Source organism: Maylandia zebra, linkage group LG13 (genome assembly GCF_041146795.1).
Source record: "Maylandia zebra isolate NMK-2024a linkage group LG13, Mzebra_GT3a, whole genome shotgun sequence".
NCBI classification, from domain to species: Eukaryota; Metazoa; Chordata; class Actinopteri; order Cichliformes; family Cichlidae; genus Maylandia; species Maylandia zebra.
Window position 1 is genome coordinate 15,218,925 of NC_135179.1, and position 22,217 is coordinate 15,241,141.

The following is a 22,217-nucleotide window of genomic DNA, read 5'->3' on the forward strand; positions in this document are numbered from 1 at the left end:
ACATTTCACAATAATCTAGGACTAGCTGCTCTTGGCACTGACAAAACACAGCCATACCACTTTAAAGGTAATTGCAGCTATAATTATGACTGGGTGGAGGTAAAAAATTACCCAAATGCAAGCTTTGAATGTCATGAATTAATCACAGTGCAGTGCAGGTAGTATCACTGCAACTCAGCAGAAACTATGCCGGCCCAAGTTTGGCTTTATTCTTTTTAGCTCATATTGTATCTTGCATATTTATCTTAATTAAATTATCTTCATTGATTTAAAATATGTTCTCTCCAGATCACTAAAAAGCAGTGCTGCTGGAGTGGTGCTCTACGTCTTGGTTTTACATCCAAAGACCCATCAAGGATCAATCCAGACACCCTGCCCAAGTATGCCTGCCCTGACCTGGTCTCCCAAAGTGGCTTCTGGGCAAAAGCACTTCCAGAGGAGCTCTCCAATGAGGGAAACGTCATCTCGTTTTGGGTAGATAAGAAGGGCCGGGTGTTCTATCGAATCAACGACTCCAGCCCCATACTGTTCTTCAGTGGGGTACATGTCTCAGAACCCCTCTGGGCTCTCATAGACGTCTATGGCCTCACTAGGGGGGTCCAACTGCTAGGTGAGTCATGCATTCAGAGGCAGGTCTACGTTTTATTATCTCAAATATTTTATTTACTCCCAAAAACCTTTAAAACTACTCATATTCCTGCCAGTTCTAAGTTTGATTTGTGCTCTATTTACAGCTGTTGTAATGATCTTGCATTAGGTCATGAGACCCATTAAGGAGGCTAAGCTGAAATGGTAAACATTATACTGTTAAACATCAGCTAGAAGTTATCTCACAGCACCTCTCTGCCTGGGTAGACACTTACAGAGTTGATAGCATTGCTGCAGACTCTGTGTTCTTGGTGTAATGCTTTGCCACTGGAAAAACACTCTGCATCTGCTGCTTTTTCATCAATTGATTAAAAGGTGATGTTACATACAGCTGCACTGCTTTTCCCACACCGGCCAAATGGCTCAGTGGAAAAAGATGGTGGGAGATTAGGCAGATTGTATAGTTAGCATGGCCGTTAGTATCAAAGAAATTTCCCTGAAGGGAGAATTTCAAAATGTCTGAAATCTTTTCTTACAATTCCGCCGTTCTGCTTAAAGGGTCATTACATCAAAGAAATGTGAAGCAAACCGGTCCGTCCCAATTATTAACAGCAGTGTTTCATCAATCTAAACCATCTCAAGTGTGTTTGGATTGGTGATTGTGTTGTATTTATGAAACACATCATAACCAAGCCAGCTTTTGAAAACAATGCAAATGGACAAATAGGAATCCTTGTGGTTGCCTCAGTACTTATTTATAACCATTTCCAAGAACCGCACTGCCTCTCCCTCTAAACAAAAGAGGCTGTCAGCACCAGTAATAAAAATAGAAGAGGCTCCCATATTGTGTAGATAGTGCCATTTAACCTTATTTCTTGTGGTGTGGTTGACAGCGAGAAGCGTGCTATCTCGTGATGGGCTGTTTGGTATCCAGCGCCAGAGTGTAGCTATCTGGGGTTCACTGGCCTCATGGTGCTGACCAGCACATTGCTCTTGTTCTTTCACAAGAGCAATGTGGTGTGGTGTTCATCCCAACAGGATAGACGACAGTAGGGATGATGTCAGGTAATGAGATGTTTGGGGTGTTTTTCCAAGACAATCAAATCAGTGGAATGTCTCACTCTGTGGATCCAAGTCTGAGTTTGACTTCGTTTGACATGCAGACAACTTGCCTTCAACCCAAACTCGGATTCATATGTTTAAATGAAAGTCCCATTGGTATAATAAGAGAATTTTTCCGTTTTACAATTACAATTAAATCTGGGGTTTTCTGGAATGTGAGATCATACTTTACGCAATCTATGCCTGTGTATAATGTGAATGAGGCCAGCAGCCATAAATCCCACAGTTTCTACTCTAGTTTTTCCATATTGATCACTTTTATCCTCACATTGATGGCTTAAACCGAAAAGCCTCAGCCCTCAGTCAGCTAAAGGATCACTTGGCTATCAGCTTTCCTCTATAGCCTGAGAACGTCACTGCTCAAGAGCATGGTATATCTCAAAAGGCCAGTATTGTCTCAGGGGTTGGCTGCAGTTCAGCAAACACTTAGCCTGAAATATGGGCAGACACATCAAAGTCTGGTGTTGCAAACTGGCATGCAATTTCCTTTAACAGAAGGCTGCTTTTTGATTCTTAATGATGCTTAAAAGCTGAGCCAAATTTCACCTGTTGTGGGCTTACACAATCTTCCCAGGTGGGAATTATAGATCGCCAGCAGTTTTTTTTTGTTTGTTTTTTTTTTTTTTTTTTTAACAGAAGACAAATTGTACGAGGAGCTGTGAATAGACTCCCCGGAGTGTGGAGAAAGGCTTGGTTGGGTGACCTTGATTTGGCTTTTGAGATAAATGTGCAGGACAGTTTAAAAAGAAAAAAAGGCAGAATAAGATGCGATCAATTGTTTACTCATGATGATGATGATGATGATGATGATGATGATGATAATAATAATAATAATAATAATAATAATGTGCATCACTGATTAGATAATGTGCTTCAGGAGTGTTAAAGGGCTTCACCACTAAGTTTACATAGGACTACTTTAGTACAGAGGGAGTACTCCACTCCACCCAAATTTAGGACCGTTGCAAAATCGTTTCTACTCAGCCAAACAACTCACTCCAAGACATTTCAGTCAGAGGTTTCGCTGCAGGTGCCTGATGTGGCCTCAAGATGCTAATCTCCAGCACTGATGACGGCTGTTATGTTCACCTCTTCCCGAACATGAGATTTAATTTACATTATAAGCTGAGAGTCTTCATATCCAACCAATTCCTGATTCAAGTGACATCTTTGGAAGCAATTTATCAGATTTCATGCACCTCCCTCAGAGCCGCAGATGATTTCATCAAGATTTTCTCCCAAATGCATTTCCTAAGCACTGTAAACAGACTTTTATGTTTAAAAACCGAAGGCCGCATCAGAGACCGGAGCTTGATTCATTTAGAAAAATGTCAGCTTTTGGTATTTAGTTGGTATTTATTTACATTAATAGATATATGAGATTCAGCATATCAGAAGTCTGTTTTAGTCCATTTTTAAACATGTCTTCTTTGTTTCACTTTCAGCTTAAGAAAATCTATGGTATGATAACAGATTTCACTTCTCGTAACATTTTATGTCTATTCCTGTAAGCCGAACCAGTCTTGTCTTATTACCTCATTCCTCAGCTGACACGGCAGACACTGCCCTCCATTCACTTTGAGACACACATAGTGAGCTCGCTGTGATCTGATTTCATCCTTTATGTAAAAAGAATCCATGTCTTTAATATTTAATGGATTAATCATAATAATGTTCCTGCACACATCAGCATCACAACTGTTACTTCTGCAAAGTGCCACCTGAGTATTACTACCCTGTTAAAAGGTGATGGTTTGATTGTCTTTTCCTGCACAAATATTTTCTGTGATCCCTTCCAGGGTGAATATTTCTTAAAAATCTGAATTTATTCTGAACGCATGATGAAGTTTTATAATTATCCGAGTCATTTTTCAATAGATGTTTTTCATTCAGTGGCTGCAACCTCCCCTGAGGAGACGCAGTCAAAACTTTGTTGTTTTCTTTAGCCAGTGGCTTATCCGCATCAAACGCATGCTCTGCATCGTTCTCATACCTTTGTGTCCATTTGATCTTTTACAACCAAAACATGCTATATTAAGGGATTCAACCAAGCTGCTATCCGTCATCACCATTTCACTTGTGCTGCCTCTTAATGCGGTCTGCTGTCAAACAGCTTAACTGCTCTCAGGTCTTATTCTGATGTTCAAGGATCTTTTCCAGTGCAGTGTTGTTTCCACTCTTATCATGGGAGTGCAGTTCAGTAGCTAGCCACCCATGAAAGAAGCCAAAGGTGATCCTGAGATCAGTGAGACTGCTTGAAAGCTGAGATGGCGTTACGTAAGAGAGGAACCTAAATTAATCTGCTGAAATCAAACTGAGCCTCGGGGGTTGTCCAGACCAACAATGCTGCCCATGCAATTTAAGAAAGATCTGTTACATCACCACACTTGTCCTACTCACACAGCTATCAATAAAGACTAAAGTGCATTGCTTGGGCTTTGTACAGAACGGACTGTGCTGTTGAGGATGCACGACACTACCACTTTAGCCCTTAGTAAGATTGACAAAAGATTTCCTCAAGTGTATAATATGTCCCAAGCAGTATAACTGGTTTTAAAGCTCAGTTTTCTCAGCTGTGTTTTCATAAAAAGGTCTCTGTTTACTATGTTTCCCCTAGCAGTATAACCAAAAGCCTGGCTTTACGTAAACCTTTTTAATACCCCCCCCCCCCCCCCCCCCCACTAATATGAAATCAAAAAGTGTTAGTTTTCTTTTCTTACTTGCTAACTTATAGGCAACTTGTCAAGCTACAGAAACCAGGTCATAAATATCTGAAAAGAAACACACAGGGAAATGGTACACCGTTTTGTGGTAAAAAAAATGTAATGGGGGATCCGAATGCTCCCTTTACACCTATATAGCTGCAGTCTTAGCAGAATCTGTTTGTTTATGGGACGTATCCCAAGAGACCACACAGCATCCTCGGTTTTGTACAGGTATGATGGATTTTTTCCAAGTTAGATAAGCCGACAGAGTCAAAGGCATCTTTTGATAGATGCAAGATGCTTTACTGGGGGTTTGTTTACTAGAGGTAGATGAGTCACTTAATCACTGACAGAATGGTAGTGATCCGTGAGGCCGGCATCAGCTAACATCATCTGCAACCTGTCCTCTAGTCATTAGAGAAGAATCCAAAATGACTGCCAGACTGTCAAGAGGCTGCGTACCTCTCAGGTGATTAAGAGGGAACTGTTGACATCAATCATTTCCATACACGGCATTGCGACACATTAGACTGTAGAGCTTCATGGTGGGGAAAACTCCTGCTATTTGCTTTTCATGCTTACTAGCGTCTTCAGGGACATCCCTAACATTTACACCTGATGAAACACAGGAAAGGTTCCTTTTTTTTAAAATGCATGCTGCATAGAATATCCGTAGTAGTTGCAAGTATCCATGCATGGCTTTGGCAGCTTCACTTAACAGTGGAGAGAATGTTTTTTAAAGTTGTCCACAATAAGGATAAATCTGTATTGCTTTAGTCATTTCTTGTGTTTTCACCTGGTAGATCATTAGACTGTGCATTATACAGAGATCTGAACTATTTTATTGTGGACTGGGAATTGTGATCACTTAAAATTAGCACAAGTCACTCTCCTACTCCATAATAAAAAGATACCCAGTTTGCACTCTTTTTCCTGCCAGTCCAGATTAGTTTGGAGTGCAAATCTGACAACAACTGCAATCTTCATTTACCTTATGGCTGCTGCTACTGAAATGTTGGTTATCTTTATTATGATTCATCTTTCGACTATTTTAATTCCTAATTGTTTCAGTCTATAAAATGAGAAATTAGACATCACTATCCTTTAAATCAGCCCACAACCCCCCCACCCTCACCCTCACCCTCACCTTCACTACAGAGTCCTCTCCCCACTCTCCTGCCTCCCTCGCTTCCCCCCCTTCCTGACACCATGACACCCCCCTCCTCGAATCCCTCTCTCAGCAGCAAGACATCTCCCCCCCTCCCCTCCTCCCAAACATCTCCCAGTGTCACAGTGGATCAGGTCAGGAGGCAACTGAGGAAGCTTCGCCCCAGAAAGGCAGCAGGCCCAGACAAGGTGTGTCCTAGGATGCTAAAGGCGTGTGCTGCTGAACTTGGGGAGCCGCTACAACGAGTCTTCAACCTCAGTCTGCGACTGGGGAGAGTGCCCGCCCTATGGAAGACATCCTGCATCGTCCCGGTCCCCAAAAAGAACCGGCCCAATGAGCTGAATGACTTCCGACCGGTGGCACTGACGTCACATCTTATGAAGACTCTAGAGCGGCTCTTCCTCAACTTCCTCCGACCACAGGTACAACATGCCCAGGACCCACTACAGTTTGCATACAAGGCGGGTGTCGGAGTGGAGGATGCCATCCTGTACCTCCTACACAGAGCCCACTCACACCTGGATGGGGGAAAAGGCACGGTCAGGATCCTGTTTCTTGACTTTTCCAGTGCCTTTAATACCATCCGGCCCTGTATGCTTCAGGAAAAACTGAACAGGATGGAGGTGGACCCCTGCCTGGTGGCTTGGATCTCCGACTACCTCACCGACAGACCACAGTACGTCAGGCTGAAGGACATCACGTCTGACACTGTGGTCAGCAGCACAGGAGCACCACAGGGAACTGTGCTGTCCCCTCTTCTCTTCACCCTGTACACCTCTGACTTCTGCTACAACTCTGAATTATGCCACATTCAGAAGTTTGCAGACGACACAGCCATCATGGGGTGTATCTGGGATGATCAGGAAGAGGAGTACAGAAGTCTGGTGAGGAACTTTGTCGCATGGAGTCACACAAACCACCTGCAACTCAACACCTCAAAGACTAAGGAACTGGTTGTGGACTTCGGGAGGTCTAGAGCAGGTCCACTGCCGGTTCAGATAGAGGGGGAGGAGGTGGAGGTGGTCAACAAGTACCTCGGGCTGTGGGTGGACAATAAACTGGACTGGTCATGCAACACAGAGCACCTGTATAAAAAAAGCCCAAAGCCGACTGTACTTCCTCAGGAGGCTGAGGTCTTTTAACATCTGCAGGAAGCTCCTGAGGATGTTTTACCAGTCGGTGGTTGCTGGAGTACTTTTCTATGCTGTGGTGTGCTGGGGGAGCAGCACAGCAAAGAGGGACTCATCCAGGCTGGAGAAACTGATCAGGAAGGCTAGCTCTGTGGTCGGCATGAAGCTGGACACTCTGGTGACAGTGGCAGAGAAAAGGACATTAAAGAAACTGATGGACATTATGAACAATGCTGGGCATCCTCTGCACACGGCCATAAACAATCAGAAGAGTCTGTTCAGTGACAGGTTGCTTCTCCCCAAGACAAGAACTAACAGACTTAAAAACTCCTTTGTCCCACACGCCATCAGACTGTTTAACTCCTCTCTGGAGGGGAGAGGGAGGGGAAACAGGAGGACAAAGGAGGGGGGAACAACTAAGCTGTAGTGCCTCTTCACCTCACTGTACAATACCTTGTGCAATACTTTTTGTAAATAGTCAACAGTGCAATAGACTCAATACTTGAAATGTGCAATTCACTTGTATTTTTATTTTTTATTCCTATTTATTCTATTTATCCCCTTTGTATATTTTATTTATATTTGTCTCTGTATTTATATATGTGTGTGTGTGTGTATATATATATATATATATATATATATATATATATATATATATATATATATATATATATATATATATATATATATATATATATATATAAAACAATACTGTAACTTCGGTCGTTGCTGTGCTTTTTGGAAGTCGAATTTCCCAGAGGAACCCACCCGAGGGATTAATAAAGTTCTATCCTATCTTATCTTATCAAACCAGCTATTTGCCAAAAGAGCTAATATTAATAAACATAAAGAACACAAAAAAGTTAGCATTGGCTGTATGTTTAAACAATTTTTAAGCTAGTTATTTTATTATAAAGTGACTCGGAGCTGACAAGCATGCACCTCCCTGTAATCATATAATTTATCCCTACTCGAGAAATATTGAAGATTAACACTGACGGGCCTCAAGTCCAAAGCAATAAACTCCACAGCTCTCATCATCATATTTTTCCATTTTAATGATGGAAGAGGTTTCACATCCAGCTTGTCTGGGTGCAGCTGCTGCTGTTGGCTGCCGCTGGAGCTGGTGAAGCTGTGGCTGAATTGGACCACACATACTGAAATATGCCAAGTCAAATATGGAAACATCAAGCACTAAACAGTTGTCAGAACAGTCTAACTTAGACAAGTTGGCTTACAGGGTTTAGATGATAGATGACTGCTAAATTCTTAGTCACACACACCTAAAGAATGGAGGGTGACCCTACCATAGTCCATGGAAAAATGTGTATTCCTCAAATCATTGGCAAGTGGTTGCCTCTTGTCACGCAGGCCTAGAGACCAGTTAGCAACCCCCTAGCACACTGGTCACTAAGGAACAATGTGTATTCTCCAACTGGTTAACAAGCGGTTGCTGGATGTTGCTGACATTTGCTAGCTGAAAGTGGTTCCAAAAAGTGTGGCATTAAAAACCCTGTTGCAATTGTTTTTGTTTCCTAGCAGAATGCCACAGTTGCCTTTAGTTTGCATGGAAGATGCCAGCTTATCTGCACCTTAGTAGAAAATGTATCATGTTGCTGAATCCTACACTTTTCCAAACGAGCAACTTTTACTGTAGTTACTTTAGTTGGCAAGTGTTTGCAGACAAGTTTCATGCAAACTGCAAGCGACCAGTTTGCTAGTGACAAAAGCGATCACCAGGATGTCTTAGTGCAGCACCATCTTTGCCACCAAATTTAACTAGTGACAGCCAGCAGGCTGGAACAACGACTCTTCAGTCTGAGAATACACATTTTTGTTGCAAGAGAGTCACAGACTAGTCTCTACATCTGTGTAATTGAGGCCTAAGCTTAAAGTTTACAACAGCGTCACTGTGTCAGTTAGTTTGGAGAAGATAAACATTCAGTAAATGTAAACATTAAGGACATTAAACATAGTAGTGTCTGTTATTTTTGGCAGTGCTGTGAAAACATGGAGTATTATCAAAACATCTCCATGTTTTCCACGGATCAACCCTGGAAGGCTATCGAGGTAGCTCTTCTTCTTCTTATTAAAACGGTGGACCGATTACTGAGAATTTGATTATATGAAACAATATCGACAAAATAATTGAGCAATTGCCTGTGAGACTGCAACCCAGATTCTTTAAATGATCACTTTATCAAATTTTCCCCAAGGGCCGCAGAGACTCTTAGTCCCATTTCAAATTTGTCGCTGAACAGATTTACAGTATTTCATCATGTGTCCATAGCAATTCTTTACTCTTGTTATTGTGTTACTTTCATGTTACTCAAATAAAAGCGAAAGTTTGCAGTTGCCTTTGACTCATACCTGTTTTATCAAGAGAGATAAACTGCACACGATGAAAAGCTCGGTGCTGCACAAACATGTTTGACGAAACCTGATTGTGCTGTACTTTCCTTTCTTTGTGTCTATTTTTGTCTGTGCTCGCTCCGTATGCCACATACTTATGTTCACTTGCTACAGATCTCACCTATTGTTTCTCTTGTCAACACAGATTATGTGGCCTTTCACAAGGTTTGATTTGTGGATTAATATGTTATAAATATAGAGGCAGATCTGATAAGTGCAGTCGGAAACAAGTGCACGCAGGATTGGGTCAGTGGGGCTGATTTAAAAAAAGATTCAGTATCATAAAATGATGCCCAAAGTGGTTTCTGTAATAGCATACAAGTAAAACTTTTAATTCAGTTTTTATACTGTATCCAGTCATGATGTGGTCCTACCTTTTTCAAAGGGGCTTCATAAGGGAGCAGAACTAAACTCTTTGTTAATTTTGATTGATGAAGACACGCGATAGGCCTCAGGGTTCTTATTACCCTGAAGTACTGCAAATGGATGTTGTGCTAATACATTGGGTTTCTGGTCTGCTGCTTACAGCCAAATCCTCCAAAAACAATAAACTTGAAATTCAGCATGATAATAACAATATGCAAAGTCATCTGTCAAAAGTCAGTTTGCAGCCAAAGGCAAAAGGCAGACAGTGAGAGAGGAAAGCAAAAAGAAATGCTAAATGTCTCCATATTATAAACATTCGGTAAGTTCCTTGAGGTGAATTCTTTTGGCAGAATTAGACTGAAATCATGAATCATACTTCAGCTTGTCGCGCTTTTCTTTCTGTTTTCTTCAGCAGTTGCTGTCTGTGTGATGAAAACCTGAACAAATCGAACGAAAAGTGATCCTTTTTTTCAAGGGACTGGACATTTAAACCTGATTACAGTCGCATTATGATTTCGCAAGGCTGTGGACGCCGTCCCAAGTTTTCCTGTTATGGAAATTGCTGAAGCTTAAAACTTACGTTCCGGTCAAGAGGACATTTAGGCCCATGTTAATACCTTTTTGGGTAAAACGATGCAAGGCTAGAGAGGCCTGTGCAAGATCTGAGGTAACCTTACTCATTCCTAACTAGGTACATTGTCTTTGCTTCTATGTCATAACCAGTTTGATACTGAGGTTGCTAGCTCTCGGGCAAGTGATAAATCTATCCATAATCCACCCGTCCTTTAAGTTTAAAAAGAAAAAAAAAGAATAAATAAATCAAAATTTGTGGTCGTAAAGGTCATAAAAATAGCAGAAATTGCTATATTTAAATTATTTTTCTGTACTGCTGTATTTGAAATACAAATTATTAAACTGCTAAACATAACAGTCTCAGAGTATAGTTGTAGTGTAACTTGATAGTACAGATCTTTGTACTTGAGTCACCCTTTTATTTCATAGCAGCCAAACAATTCCCATTTGCATGCATGTTTGCAGCCAACCTTGCAAAACTATTTATTAACTTAAAAAGCATTTTTGAGATACAGTGTGGAGATACAACGTCAGTTTGGAGAAAACAAGACTCTTGGACACAGTCGTGTCAAAAGGACAACCTTTACTCCTTCTATCTAAATTAAGAGGTCAAGTAGCAGCCAGTTCAAATGATTGATTTTGATTCACTGAATGCAAGTGTGACAAACTCCGTAAAAGCAAAACGTTTTGACAGGTTGCCGGTCTGGAGCATTCAAGTGTGTGTTCACTCTTTAGAGGATTGTTGCAGTGTGTTAAAGTCAAAGCAAATTCACCAAAGGTCAGCATGTGCAATGCTCTGAGGAATTCTAAAACCTTCAGCTCAGACTCTACAGGCCTCAGTTAGCATGTTAAATATTAAAGTTCATGCAAGTACAACCAGAAAAAGACTAATATATGAATAAGTATGGCTGAGACAGGAGGAAGCCTCTTCTCTTTAAAAAAACAACAACATGACCTCATCTAGATGCTGTAGTTAGATGAAATGCTGTAGTGGGACCTTAAGAGCGCTGTGTATAAAGTAATGGCCGCAAATCCAGTAAACTGAAGCAACGTTGCGAAGAAGAGTTGGCCATAATTCCTCTATAATGATGTGACCAAATGATAGTCCTTAAGGAAACCGTTGCTTCAGTTTATTGCAGCTAAATGTTGTTCTATGGCTTATTGAGTCATGAGGTGTATGTACTTGTGAAAACTTTCTCTTTCATAATACTGCATGTTTTGGATGCTATGTAAATAAAGAGTTTATAGTACAGTGGCTTCAATCAGCACAAGGAAAGACCTGATAAATGACTAGCAAACAGAATCTGCAAATTCAAAGGAAGAATTGCCTTACTGTTCGTTTATTTTAGCATGCTGACTGAAAAAAAAAAAAAAAATCAAAAGCTACCACTGAAAGCGTTTGAACAGTTGCTGGTATTTGGTATAATTATAGTGAAGTGATTGGGTGCTTGCCGAGGGGCCTTGAAGAGCCTTTCAGCTTCTATAGCTGCATTCAGGAGTCAGAACAGAGACGAGCTGGTTTCACCGTCCCCAAGACACACAGTGCATGAGTGTTACGCAACATTATGGCCCATTAGCGCTTCCCATTTCTCATGACAGTTTTTGGTCGCTTATATTTCCACTATTTTAAAGCCACTGTTAAGTGATTGCATAAAGGGCAGGGATAGCTCAGTAGGTAGAGTGGTTGCCCCATGATCGGAAGGTCGGGGGTTCGATTCCCCTTAACAGCTACCCTGAGGTACCCCTGAGCAAGGTACCGTCCCTACACACTGCTCCCCGGGCGCCCAATGGCTGCCCACTGCTTCACTGAGTGAGTGGGTTAAATGCAGAGAGCAATTTCCCCACGGGGCTCAATAAAGTACACACTTTCTTTCTAAATGTGTCCATTCATCTCCAAGTAGTTATTTTATTAATGCTGCACACACACCCAGGAATGGCATGTTCAGCTTTTTGTTTTGTATTTTAATCACACATCCTCTCCTACAGGCCGGTGAGGTGTGAGTGGAGGACACAAGTGTACAGCTCCCTATAGCACTGTATTCTCTAAGTCACTTTTGAGTGTTTTTACTTGGATTATAACTAAGTAAATTAAATCTGCCAGACAGTCAGCTACAATTAAATAAGGGGCTTGATATAAACTAAAGGGCTGTATTTTGACCTAACATCTGCCAGAGTGTACACACTGGGATTAGAGTCCACTTATTTATGAGAGCTCTGTTTCTGGTGATCTCAGGGCTTGGAATTCACTTGATTTGTTGAACCAAAATAAATGCCGCTGGCCAGGCTATTATGCTTCAGCTGTGATTTAATCGGTGCAGATGGAATCGAACAGATTTTCAGGAAATCAAAATAGAAATCGTAATGGAGCCTGTCAGTTTTGGATCCAGGAAGCTGGACTGTACCGGGGGAAGCCTTTGGAGAGGAGGCTAATCACTTTCAGATGACCCGGTGAAGACGTGAAAGCGTGCTCTCTTTCCTGTGTGTCGATGTGTGCACAGATGTTCGCTTGATATTACTTTCACCAAAAACAATGAGATGAATCAATAATTGGAGAAATGTGTTTCAGATTGAGACACCTCATCAAGCAGTGGACGGTTGTCCAATGTGGAATTACCTAAGATGAGTAAGGCTGTGTAGAAGCACTGCATTACAGGCAGTTTCAGAAGGCTGACCCTAGAGGAAACTGTGCCCTTGAAGTGCTCAGCAGCGTCTTCATCTGCTGCCATTTCTCCCTTCAGTGTGTGCCCTTTACTTTTCACTATCACAATCATAAATTCTAAAAACCAATTGCTTAACTTGGTCTCTCAACATATGTGGCTTTTGTTGCACATGGGGTCCTATCATGTATCACTGTTATAGCTTTTAGACCCTCTTGCTTCACGTACACTTTCCTTAGTGAGCTCAGTCTGGGGTTTTTTGGGTTTTTTTTTTTCTTTCTTTGATAAGCGGAAGCCCATCCCTTTCCTTTTTGGGACAGGCGCATAACCCTCGCCAAACACCTCTCTTATGACGGATGACTTCACTCAGTCATTGCAGACAGAGCCCTGGATAGCTCTGCAATGCATGCATACTTACGGCAAATCCCCAAACGCACACACATATATGCACACGCACACAGTCGGTGCTGCTGACCTTGTATAGAGGTTGCAGCTTCATAAAAAGACCAAAATACCTCTTAATCTTGTTCTACCAGCGCAAGGAAGAGGAAGAAATCTCCCTCGTCTATATAGTGCCACGCCACTGTCTGACTGAGAGGTGTCCATGACTAAAAGAGGCACAGCATTCCCCCAAAAAAAGAATGTACATAAAAACAGCTCTATTGCAATATGTGCATTTCTTGTGAGTTACACAAGATGCAGTTAGCTCTTAATATAAAGCATACTGTTTGTTTAGACTGTGTGTGAGTTTGTCTGTCTGCAGTTTGTTTGTTGTTAAACTGGCTTGTGTTTACAGTAAAACAGGATTTCGGTTTCGGTTACAGCCTCCCATTGCACATGAAATATCGTCTCCAGAAACAGGTTTTTCCAGGCAGTGTGAAGACATTTATGCCTGTGAATGTTGGGACTTGTTTGAATGTGTAACAACGCAAGAGGCAGAGGGATGTTTATCTATCTGTCGACTACTTTTTTTTTTCTTTTTTTTTCCTACAGGTGTATATTTTGGCATGGATGTGTTCTTGCTTTCTCAAAGCCAAGAAATGTCCCCATAATGTGTAGCAGGAGTTGAGCTACACTGATTACTGATGTTTTCTCACAGCTACAATGATGGTATAAAGAGCCAGAGTCAAAGCGGTCAGCCGCTGACCCTGTAGTATCAGTCTGGTATGTGTTCCTCTTTTCAAATAGTGTTTTTTTCCTTCTCCTGGGACCAAGAAGCTGGAGCTGTTAAAAGGCCTCTTAATGCTACTGGGCCAATTGCAGCCATGCACTTAATCATTTCAGTATTGTTTTTTGTCCCAGATCCAAGAAGAAAAAATCCGAATTCAGACTATTCAAAAGCTTTAAGGACATGAACTTCGAAGTAGAACATAATTACCATTATGTTTAGGACATGTTATTAAAGAAACCACTGGAGCACTGCCAGCTGTTACGACTCAAAAAATTGTTACTCTAAGCTGCAATGAATTTCTGTTGGTACCGTGCTTAATTTTCTCACATAATTCAGAAGACTGTGTGCGACATTTTAATGAGAGTGCAGATTGTAAGGAAGAGTTGGTTCTTCATCAACCAAAGGGCTTACAGTTACAAAAAGGTGTGTGTGCGGAAACTCACTGGTTTATGAATTTGCTTTGTTAGAACAGTTTTCATTTGTATCCAATACTTTTAGCTAACACCTTTAACCTATGGTCCTTGCTAGTACTGAGTTGAAACCCTTTTGCTGCCCTAAATGTTTGTGACGTAGATTTACAAAGTGCCGGAAACAGTTTTTTCAGAGATTTTGCTCTATGCTGACATGATAGCATCACACAGTTGCTGCACATCCGTGGTCTGAATCGCCGCAATCGCAAAGCTGCTTTATTTGGTGGCTTGGAGACTATGGAGGCCATTTGAGTTGAGTGAACTCATGTCATGTTCAAGAAATCAGTTTGAGATCATTTAAGCTTTGTTATCCTTCGTTATCCTGCTGGAAGCAGACTTCAGAAAATGGGTACACTCAGGCCATAAAGGGATGGAGGTGGTCAGCACTAATACTTGAAATGATGCTCATTTGGTACTAAGGGATCCAAAGCATGCCAAGAATCACACACATATAAGGAAGGATAGTCCATGCCAAATTCTTACCCTCAGAGCAGAAACTGAGACACATCAGTCCAGGCAACATTTTCTCAATCTTCCTAGCAGCTTCAAGCATTCTGGCCATTCTCTTCTGACCTCTGGCATCAACAAGGCATTTTCTCCATCAGGACTGAGCTCACTGGGTATTTTCTCTTTTTTGGAACAGTCTCTGCAAACCCTGGAGATGGTTTTATGAGAAGATCCCAGTAGATCTACAGTTTCTGAAATACTCAGACCAGCTCGTCTGGCACCAACAACCATGCTACATTCACAGACAGTTAAATCACCTTGCTTCCCCATTTTGATACTTGGTAAAAAGACATTGTTTTGCACATTTTATCAGACAGAAGATAAATGTGGTGTATTAGGTGTTTCAAGCTTCACCATGTATTACCCAAAGATTTTCATAGTTTGTCAAAAGTTTCATGAGTAAAATTCTTTCCCAGACTCTTTTCAGGCTAAACCCAGGAAGAGCTCATACATATTTAGTTGCCTCACGTCTTTGTCTTTCTTTGTTTGGTCTTCTTTTATCTTTTGTATATCTTTGAATGTTACTATTCCCCTCACAGCTTGGCTTGAGTGCTGCGCCAATCTCAGAAACCAAAACTGTGAACCACAGGAAGCTTTAATAGCAAGAATAGAAATTATCTCCTGTAAGTCGGCTAACTTTGCCTTGAAGATGATAAGGCGGCTAATAATAAGACTCTCGTGCCTGATCGTGCACGCTCTTGGCTGAGGTAGTAATGAATGTCAAGCACTTTATCAGAGGCTAGCCGGAGATGTGCCATCTTTGTTTGATAAAGGAGAGATGTTGAGGTCTGCCCTTTCATTCAAGTGCCTACCCTATTTTTTTTTTTTTTTTTTTTTTGTCAGGTCGTCCCTTGCTGCGCTCTCCTTCTTCATCCACTTCTCAAAGGGAAAGCCCAAAGCAGATCGAGGCTGGGAGCCGTCATGTCACTCATCTCTCAGCCTGCCCTCTGCTTGCTCTCCTCAGATGTCCAATCAGCCTAATTTTAGCTTGTTTTAGATGGCCGTGTTAAATATGTCTCTGTGTCCCCAAGCGTGCCATGATGCAGATGATCTGTGTGCATGGAAAGCACACTCACGCTGTGTTTTCTTTTTTTTTTTTTAATGATGCTCCTGTGTGGTTTCTATTTAACAGTGAGCAGATTTAGCACAGGAAGGCCTATTTGTGAGGTGGGGTGGAGAGCATGGAGAGACATGTAATGCCGTTTTTAGGAGTCCCTTTACCTTTCAACGATTGGAAAAAAGCTGATTTTAGCATCCAGACACATAGCTGAAAATGTCACCAGTAGACAGAGGTATATTAAGTTGCTGGTGCTGAGGCAGTTTGTTTTGTAAACACTTGTGGTAGCTATTTGGATGTATACATATGGTTTTACTCTCTGACAAAGACTATATATAAACTGGCTTCAGTAAATTTTTGGAAATATAATCTTTGCATTTAAAGGCTCGGAGGACTGGAGCTGTGGTAAGTCTCACTTGCACACTTGGAGTTATGGTAGAAAAAAAAATAGTGCACCCTTTATCAGTTCTAGGCTTATATCATCAGGACATAGTTTAAGAAAATCATCTTTCTTTAGCAGCTATTAAAATTATTTAAATCTAGCCTTAGGTGTAAAATGACACCCAGCAGTTTCCACTGTTCCATCATTTATTTAACAAAAACTAAACCCAAATGCAGAAGCAGAGTGTGAAATATTAAATACACCCCGTGATTCAGTAGCTTGTACAACTTTTAGCAGTAACAGCTTAAAGTAATTGTTTTCTGAATGACCTTATTAGTCTCTCACATCATTGCGGAGAAATTTTGGCCCGGTCTTCTTTACGTTGCTTCAGTTCATTGAGGTTTGCAGGTATTTGTTTTATGCGCAGTTCTCTTAAGGTCCACCTACAGTTTCATTCTGGTTGAATTCAAGACTTTGACTGGGAAATCGCTTTTCTTTTTCAACCATTCTGTTGCAGATTTGCTGCTGTCCTTGAGATCATTGTTCTGTTGCATGGCCTAATTTGACAAGCTTTAGCTGTTGGACAGGTCATGAACTTCAACATGTAACTTGCTAACTAAGGCCTTTAGGGTCTAAGACGTAGCTTTTAGGTTTGTTGCACTGTACAATCTGACCTTTAGCAGAATTAGCTGGGATGTCCTAGAACGATTGATGGGTAGCAGTAATTGACTTTCTAAGATAAGTTTTCATCCTTGGCATTGTGTTAACATATACCTGAATATACTAGAGCAGCCAACTGCTAAATCTTCTGCTTTTATAGAGGTGCTCACACTTGCTGATGATCAGTTAATCAAGTGCATTTAATGAGCAGCACCTGGCTCCTACTTACCCTCCTAATTCCTACTTGAAGCAGTGAAAATGTCCGTAGTTTTTCACACGCTGTGTCTGCATGTTGGCTCAGTGTCTGTTGAATAAGTAATGGCACAAATCTCATGTCATGTGGTTCAGCAGAGGTTGCATTTACTTAATTTTAAGACGTGCGAGAGACCAGTGTATTTTCATCATGTTGTGATACATAAAACCTCAAAACTGAAAGAGGGTGTACTTTCTTTTTACCATGACTGTAAGAAACAAGCAAAAGAAACCACAGGACCCTGAGCTAGAGACAGCGAGACAGGGCCTCAAACACAGGACCTCTTTTTCCTTCAGTGTTACATAAAGCTGTTATGTCCTACTGTGATGGAGCCACTGGGCCTGCAGCTATAGCTTTCCCCCACTTAAAGTGCTGATATGTTTCGGGAACATATAAACATTGAAAAATTTTGTTCATACTTTTGAAGCCTTAGTGCAGAGAGAGCTTTAGAATGAATATGTTATAAAACAGAGAAGCCGGAAGCCACCATTTGTTTAGAGTGGCAGGTGTGATGAATAAACAGTGTATAGACTGAGGATATAAAACAAAATAGTGTTATACAAGGAAATATGCAGATTACTAAGTGGCTACATTAATTTCATTTAGTCCTCCTGACTCTGTTTTCTACTTGCAAAGACTGTAAATTGATTCATTTTTTGCAGCTGTAAAGCCAGAGTGCTAATAAAAATTATTAGAGAACAAATAAAGGCAGTGTGCATGAATTTAGATTTGAATGTGCTCTGTTAAAAAAAAAAAAAAAAAAAAAACCCACCACAAACAAGTGATTACATAACATCGCTGTGTGTGTGTGTTCTTTTTTTCTTCTTCTTTTTTCCACAGACAGCGAGATGGTCCCACTGGATTGCCTGCGTCCTCGTTCTCTCGCTTCCGCCCACCAGACCGCCATTCAGCGAAGCAGTGGTGACCCTCGCCTCTCCGTCAGCCTGTGTGACCTGAGCCTGCAGCAGCAAGAGATGCATCTGGAGGAAGATGATGAGGATGAGGAGCAGCTACATCCCCTGAGCTCCTCCTCCTCCTGCCATGTGCCCCAAAACTCACAGAACTCACAGCAGTGCTCGCTTCTGCCCAGCCATTTGGACAATGATCTGCACTTTCACTCTGTGCACGGCATCCACGTAACCATGCTGGATAAGCACACGGTGGCTCGGCTGGATCACCGCGGTGATGAAAGGACATTGGTGTTCACCAGCCGACCAATGCGCTGCTCAGAGACTGTATTTGTGAAGGTGAAAGCAGGTGTCTCGCGGCCCGGGTCGCTTTCTTATGGCGTGACATCCTGTGACCCCGCCACCCTGAGGCCCATTGATCTGCCGTCTAACCCAGAGTCCCTGGTTGACCGCAAGGAATTCTGGGCTGTGCGTCGCGTAGCGATGCCACTCCACAGCGGCGATATCTTGGGCTTTGTGGTGAACGCAGAGGGGGAGGTTATGATGAGCCATAATGGCGTCAGTGCAGGGATGCAGCTGTGCGTCGATAACTCCAGGCCTCTCTGGATGTTCTTCGGTCTGCACGGCACCATCACACAACTCAGGATTTTAGGTAGATTCAGTTGATCTTTTCATGTTTTTATCTTTTCTGTGTGTGTGTGTGTGTGTGTGTGTGTGTGTGTGTGTGTGTGTGTGTGTGTGTGTGTGTGTGTGTGTGTGTGTGTGTGTGTGTGAGAGATACCTAAGAATCTATTTTTATGTTCTTAAATCAAATTTGGATTAGAACAAATTCAGGAAAAACCTAAGCTATCACAAGAATGGACTCCATCACTGTTATTGCTCCCTCAGAAAACACTAAGATTTTTTTACCTAAGAGCTGCTTGCATTGAAGCCATGTTTAACTGTCGAGCCACAGCCCTTTTAGAAAATGAGTTTTTGGTAATTAGATTTCAGTCTTTTATTAGATTTCAGTTTTTCAAGATTTTTGTTCCTTTTTCCTCCTTCTGAATAATTAAATCTTCGTTCAAGGAAATCAGATGTGCTCACAGATCTTTGCAGGGTGTCAGTTGTAACTTTCCATTCTTAACTGAGTGCGTGATCGTGGAATGACCTTTGGAAGCTGAATTCCCACTCAGTCAAGTCATGAAATAGTTTCTCCCTCCTCTGTTGTCTGGGGCTGCTCTCTGCCTTTTTATCAACTCATATATCGCTTTTGGAATTTACATCCAACCCCCACGATTTGCCCGTGAATGTTAACTTTGTACCGTCGGATGAACAGACCTCGTATCAGCTGGGTTTGATTCCAGCAGATTTCACACAGTGGTAACGTGACATTACCTCAAGGTACTCTGAACTAAAAGTGTGGGTGTGCGTACACAGTTCAGGACTCAGAATGAAAAAAAGTAGGAACAGATAATTGCGCTCTCCAAAATAATTTCTTGGTTGGAAATGAAATGATATGGGTTATATGTAAATGCTGTAGTGATTATGACTGAGTAAAAACAGATTTCTTTTCAGGGAGCTTTGAGGAAATTGATTTGCCTTCAGGCTCTGTCCAAGAGCTACAGATCACTTGATTGTTCAACTCTTCAGAACATGTAATCAGTCTACTCTGTACATATTTGAATCTCTTTGGGAGAGTTTCAAAACAGGGTTTACTGTAGGTGGAAAATTGAAGGCCCTCGTGTCAGTAAAAGGTTATTTTTCTAGGTCATTTGACATTCAGCATCTGCCCTCATTTTGTGCAGAACGAGGTTAAGATTGAAATATTTATTTTGATTTCCTCAGTGGTAAGTCTCCTGCACTTTAAGGATTTTTATAAGCTGGAGCTTGGACATAGTTTATTTGCCTGTATTGGTAAAATATCACAGCAGGCAGGAATCATGAGTGAGTGCTTGTGATCTGTTTATCTTCATCGCAGATTAAGTCTTGATAGAGAACAGTTTTCTTACAGCTCAGAATTACACGATATACATCTTTTCATAGAAAATCTAACATTTGAGATGAAAAAGAGGGTCAAAATACTCTGGTTGGTTAGTTTTTTTTTTTCCTATAATAATTCATCTGTGGATTCTCTGCTCTCTCTCCTTTCATGTAGTCAGTCAGACCAGGAACTGAAGAGGTTATTTCTGTCTTGCGTGGGCTCCCAGCAGTCAGCATTATGTATCAGGAGGGTGCCTGTGATCGCTCCTCATGATGCCCTCCATATGCATTATTAAAATGTAATTGCATGGAGAATTGCAATGCTGGGTTTTCCACCCACAGCCAGTTCCTGTCACACTGGTCCTCGAGTCGTCTCTGTACTTCCTCTTTTCCTTCTGCCTTTTTCTTCCTCTTTCTCCCTCCCATCCTGATTCTTTGGGGGTATGAGCATTCTTCGAGTCATTACCCACTCCAGCTGTGGGGAGTGCATTTGTGACGTCTCTGCTCACCCACTCGCAGCATCCCGCACGCCATGAGTTGCCATGGAAACATCTAGCCAGTGAGGCAAGTGACAGTTTGTCGTGGCTGGGTGTTGTCAAGCCCGTGAAGCGGAACAGATGGGAGACTGTTGCTCTCACGTGGTCATTTTGTCCATGTTATCTCAGAAACAGTGATTTGATCTTTTCATGGGTCGGTCTAAGGGTCTACTCGTGTAATTACATGCTAATTTCAGTTGTAAATGTGATTAATACATATATGAGCTGTAATTTATTAATATTTTCAAGAAAGATTCGGCAGAGAATTATCACCTAACTCTGACCACAGAGCTTCCAGCTTCTTTCAGTTCATTTTTGTGGTTGTGCTCCCCACAGCAAGTAACCTCTTCTTAAATTAGGGTTTAAATGAACCATTTGTTATAAAGTTGTGATCTATAGTAATAGCATTAGTATTAAAAAATGTATTTTTTAATACTAATGCTACTTATTTTTTAGCACTCTGTTTTAGATGGCAGTTACTCAGAATTAGCTGCTGAACTGGCATCTTTTAAAATTTGTGCCTTACATATTTATGTTAATTTTGATCAATCACAATATCAAAAAATGTAGTTGATGCAAGAAAACTCTGCAGGTATTCTTGCAGACAGCTCCAAAATCCTTCACCAGTAGGACAGGACAGCTTGTATCATGCCACTTGGTGTTGCTTGTGGAGCTTAATGCGTTGGCTATGAATAGACTGTACAGTCACCGGCCACTTTGTTAAGTACACCTGTTCAGCTGCTTGTGTATCAGCCAATCGCACATCAGCAACCAAACACATTCAGACATATAGACATGGTCGAGATAACCTGCTGAAATTCAAACTGAGCGTCAGAATTGAGAGAAAAGGTGATTTAAGTGACTTAATGTTATATAGATGTTTGCCCCAGATGGACTCTAGTGTTCACAAAAAAACTGTCCAGTCAGGAGCACTGTCTCTGGGCAAAACACACCAGAAGTTCACCAACACATTAACTCAGAGCTGCCACATAAGCGCTTAATGGAGTGCCGTTTAAATGCTACTGTATGCATACATCCTCTCACTTTAAAATGTATAACTTTATGAATAAATAAACAGATGACTCTGAGAAGAGTGTGTCTCAGCAAAGTGCTGCGATCATCAGTCCCAGCGCTGACCTTAAATGCAAGTAAATTAGGGAACGTTTAAGCACGCATAACCAGAAGCAGTGTGTTCATGCAGGCTTTGCTCCATCTACTGATTTTTTTTCTTCTTTCTTTCACACAAACACACTGGTGGTTGCATGATTAAAAAGCTACTATGACTTGTTTACATAAGCTGAAACTGAACTGCAAGCGGTTCAAGTGGTCCAAGGAAAAGGCATCAGAGTTCAGTGCAGCAAATCGGGTCACGTAGCTACAGTTATGCAACAAACTGTATACATTTTACAAACCCTATTAACGTGTTCTTGGTTAGAAAAAAAAATCTCACAAAACACAGAGAAGCTAACGTGATAGAACAGCTGCAGAAGTGAGAGAAACCAAAGCAAGTGAAGGACTGCATTGAGACACGCTTAAAGGAAGCAAACGGTTCATCAGTGTTATGATGGAGAAGTAGATGCAAGTGCATTA

The 22,217-nt window shown here is 41.4% G+C and overlaps 1 protein-coding gene across 1 annotated transcript in view; it reads left to right on the forward strand.

Annotated features, from left to right (window-relative positions):
• Positions 1–22,217, forward strand: part of LOC101484782 (E3 ubiquitin-protein ligase NEURL1) — a 36,904-nt gene that overhangs the window by 8,286 nt on the left and 6,401 nt on the right. Inside the window, exons 3-4 of the mRNA XM_004551547.3 lie at positions 289–610; positions 18,062–18,781. Coding sequence (XP_004551604.3) covers positions 289–610; positions 18,062–18,781 — 1,042 coding nt within the window. The remainder of the gene's footprint in view (positions 1–288; positions 611–18,061; positions 18,782–22,217) is intronic.